The sequence below is a fragment of the Leucoraja erinacea genome, unplaced genomic scaffold (genome assembly GCF_028641065.1).
Source record: "Leucoraja erinacea ecotype New England unplaced genomic scaffold, Leri_hhj_1 Leri_953S, whole genome shotgun sequence".
Classification (NCBI taxonomy): domain Eukaryota; kingdom Metazoa; phylum Chordata; class Chondrichthyes; order Rajiformes; family Rajidae; genus Leucoraja; species Leucoraja erinaceus.
In genome coordinates this window covers 49,070-52,500 of record NW_026576898.1, presented here as the reverse complement: position 1 = coordinate 52,500, position 3,431 = coordinate 49,070, and the positions used below count along the sequence as shown (strand labels likewise).

At 54.9% G+C, this 3,431-nt stretch overlaps 1 protein-coding gene across 1 annotated transcript in view; it reads left to right on the top strand.

Annotated features, from left to right (window-relative positions):
* LOC129695134 (insulin-like growth factor-binding protein 5) overlaps positions 1–2,886 on the top strand; it is an 11,600-nt gene extending 8,714 nt beyond the window's left edge. The window contains exons 3-4 of the mRNA XM_055631899.1: positions 1,109–1,228; positions 2,738–2,886. Of these exons, the coding sequence (XP_055487874.1) occupies positions 1,109–1,228; positions 2,738–2,860 (243 nt within the window). The 3' untranslated portion in view covers positions 2,861–2,886. The remainder of the gene's footprint in view (positions 1–1,108; positions 1,229–2,737) is intronic.
* Positions 2,887–3,431: the final 545 nt, after the last annotated feature.

Here is a 3,431-nt window from a genome sequence, read left to right as displayed (position 1 = left end):
CCCGACCCGCGTGGGTTTTCTCCGGGCGCTCCGGTTTCCTCCCACACTCCCAAAGACGTGCGGGTTTGTAGGTTATTCGGCCCCCCTGTAAATTGTGTGTGGGATAACATAGGGAGATCGCAGGCCGGCATGGGCTCGATGGGCCGAAGGGCCTGTTTCCGTGCTGTATCTCTGAACTGAACTATATCCCTTCACCAGCACCCCCACATTGTTCACAATACCCCTCCTCCCATCTCTCCCATCTCTCCCTCTCTCCCTCTCTCCCCCTCCTCCCTCCCTCTCCCTCTCTCCCCCTTGAATCCCCTCTCTCCCTCTCTCCTTCCCCCTCTCTCTCTCTCCCTTTCCCCCTCTCTCCCTCCCTCCCTCTCCCCTTCTCCCCCTCCCTCCCCTCCCCCCCCTTCCCTCCCTCCCTCCCTCCCCCCCCTCTCTCCCGACCCCCCACACCCACACCCCACCCCATCCCCCCAGTCTCCCACCTCTGCCCAGCCCAAACACTCCTAGGGCCAGCCTGTGGGAGAGGGGCAGAGTGGCCATGGGCCTAGTGTTAGGGCCTTGAGCCTGGGCACTGGTCAGGCGCCCAGGTCCTGATATTGGGGGCTTGGGCCTAATGTGGGGGCCATAGGCCTGTACCCTGATCTGGGGCCTGAGCTTGGTGCAGGTTTCCTGGGGCTTGGGCCTAGTCCTGTACTTTGAGCCTCGCGGGGCCCTGGGCCTACTGCTGGTTCCCTGAGTCTTGGGCCTAGTGCATGTGTCCTAGTCCTGTACGCTGTGGGTTGGGCCTAGTCTAGGTTCCCTGGGCCTGAGGGCTGGGTCTAGAGTTCGTGTCCTAGGCCTGTACATGAGCCTGGGCCTAGTGCTGGTTCCCTGAGTCTTGGGCCTAGTGCATGTGTCCTAGTCCTGTACGCTGTGGGTTGGGCCTGGTCCTGGTTCCCTGGGCCTGGGGGTTGGCCTGAGGGTTGGACCTAGTGCTGGTTCCCTGAGTCGTGGACCTAGTGCATGTGTCCTAGTCCTGTACACCGTGGGTTGGGCCTGGTCCTGGTTCCCTGGGCCTGGGGGTTGGGCCTAGTGCTGCTGCTGCAGGCTGACAGGCCTCACCGTTCCCCCACAGGGTCCGTGCCGCCGGCAGATGGACGTGGTGTTGCAGAGCCTGCGGAAGGAGGCCTACCTCAGCCCCCACGAGGTCTACATCCCCAACTGTGACCGCAAGGGCCTCTACAAACGCAAGCAGGTGAGTGCCCTCATGAGTGTGGGCTGTGGGCCCTGGGCCTAGAGTAGGGAGTCCAGCATAGGTTCACCAATTTAATTCCCGGGATGGCGGGACTGACGTATGATGAAAGAATGGGTCGACTGGACTTGTACACTCTGGAATTTAGAAGGATGAGAGGGGATCTTATAGAAACATAAAAAATTCTTAAGGGATTGGACAGGATTGATGCAGGAAACATGTTCCCGATATTGGGGGAGTCCAGAACCAGGGGTCACACACAGTTTAAGAATAAGGGGTCGGCCATTTAGGACTGAGATGAGGAAAAACTTTTTCACCCAGAGAGTTGTGAATCTGTGGAATTCTCTGCCACAGAAGGCGGTGGAGGCCGGTTCACTGGATGTTTTCAAGAGAGAGTTAGATTTAGCTCTTAGGGCTAACGGAATCAAGGGATATGGGGAGAAGGCAGGAACGGGGTACTGATTGTGGATGATCAGCCATGATCACATTGAATGGCGGTGCTGGCTCGAAGGGCCGAATGGCCTCTACTCCTGCACCTATTTTTCTATGTTTCTACATAGGGCCGGGAGCCTGGGGTTTGGGCCTAGAGTGGAGGCCTCACATCTGCCGCACCTCACTCACAGAGTGACAATGAACAGGGAAAGGCTGAGGACTCTATTCCTTGGAGCGCAGGAGGATGAGGGAGATCTTCTAGAGGTGTCGAAAATCTTGAAGGGATACGGGTGTCGGGGGTTATGGGGAGAAAGCAGGAGAATGGGGTTAGGAGGGAGAGATAGATCAGCCAGGATTGAATGGTGGAGTAGACTTGATGGGCTGAATGGCCTCATTCTGCTCCTATCACTTATGACCTTATGACTGCACAGTCTCTTGCCCAGGGTAGGAGTATCAAGAAGCAGAGGACCTGGGTTTAAGGTGAGAGGTGAAAGATTGGATAGGAATCTGAGGGTAACTTTTCCACACAGCGTATGGAACGAGCTGTCGGTGGAGGTAGTTGAGGCTGGGACTATCCCAGTGTTGCAATGATGGACCCTTGAATTGGAGGGGTTTAGAGGGATGTGGGCCTAATGCAAGCAAATGGGACCGGCCAGGAATGCTAGCTTGGTCAAAGAGACACGGAGTGATCCGTAGAACTTATTGAAACATGGACACGCTAGAGGCAGGAAACATGTTCCCGATGTTGGGGGAGTCCAGAACCAGGGGCCACAGTTGTTCAATGTTATGTGTTGTATGTTCAGTGTTGTATGTTGTGTGTTCAGTGTTGTGTGTTCAATGTTGTATGTTGTGTGTTCAGTGTTGTATGTTCAATGTTGTTCAATGTTATGTGTTGTATGTTCAATATGGCATGTTCAGTGTTGTATGTTGTGTGTTCACTGTTGTGTGTTGTGTGTTCAGTGTTGTATGTTCAATGTTGTATGTTGTATGTTCAGTGTTGTGTGTTGTGTTGTATGTTCAATGTTGCATGTTGCGTGTTGAGTGTTGTATGATGTGACCTCTGTGTGCATCTCTCTACAGTGCAAGCCGTCGAAGGGTAAGAGGCGTGGGCTGTGCTGGTGCGTGGACAAACACGGCTTCAAGCTGCCTGGATCAGACTACATGCACCACGATGCCCAATGCCACACCTTCGAGAGCGACTGACATCCCTCTCTCCCCCCCCAACCCCCTCCCCCCCTACCCCCCCCCCCCCTCTCTCCCCCCCCCTCCACCATCGACAGCGGACTTCCCCTCCGAGCCTGGTGGACATCTGAAGACTCTACACTCTGGTCAGGAGTGCCACACGGAGCCTAAAGCAGTGACTTTACAAAATGTATATTATTATTTCTTTCTGGGACATCGGTTGTGTCGACCTACCACACGCTGGGTTTCTATTTACTTTTGTCCTCCATGGAAACATCATCTGAAGTTGCTCATGGACATATGATTCACACAGAGAGAGAGAGAGAGAGAGAGGAAGGGGGGCCGTGATATTGGTGTCTGTCAGAGTTTGGGACCCCCGTGTGAGATGCATTTGCCCCTCGGGTTAGATGACGGGGGAAGGGTCTCTCTGGGATACAAGACCACGGCTGGGGACATCTTGTGGGGCCAGACCAGGGCGGTGTAAATGTGCAGGGAAGGAAGGAACTGCAGATGCTGGTCCACGCTGAAGATAAGACACAGAGTGCTGGAGTAACTCAGCGGGATAAGGCGACAGCTGTGGAGAGAAGGAATG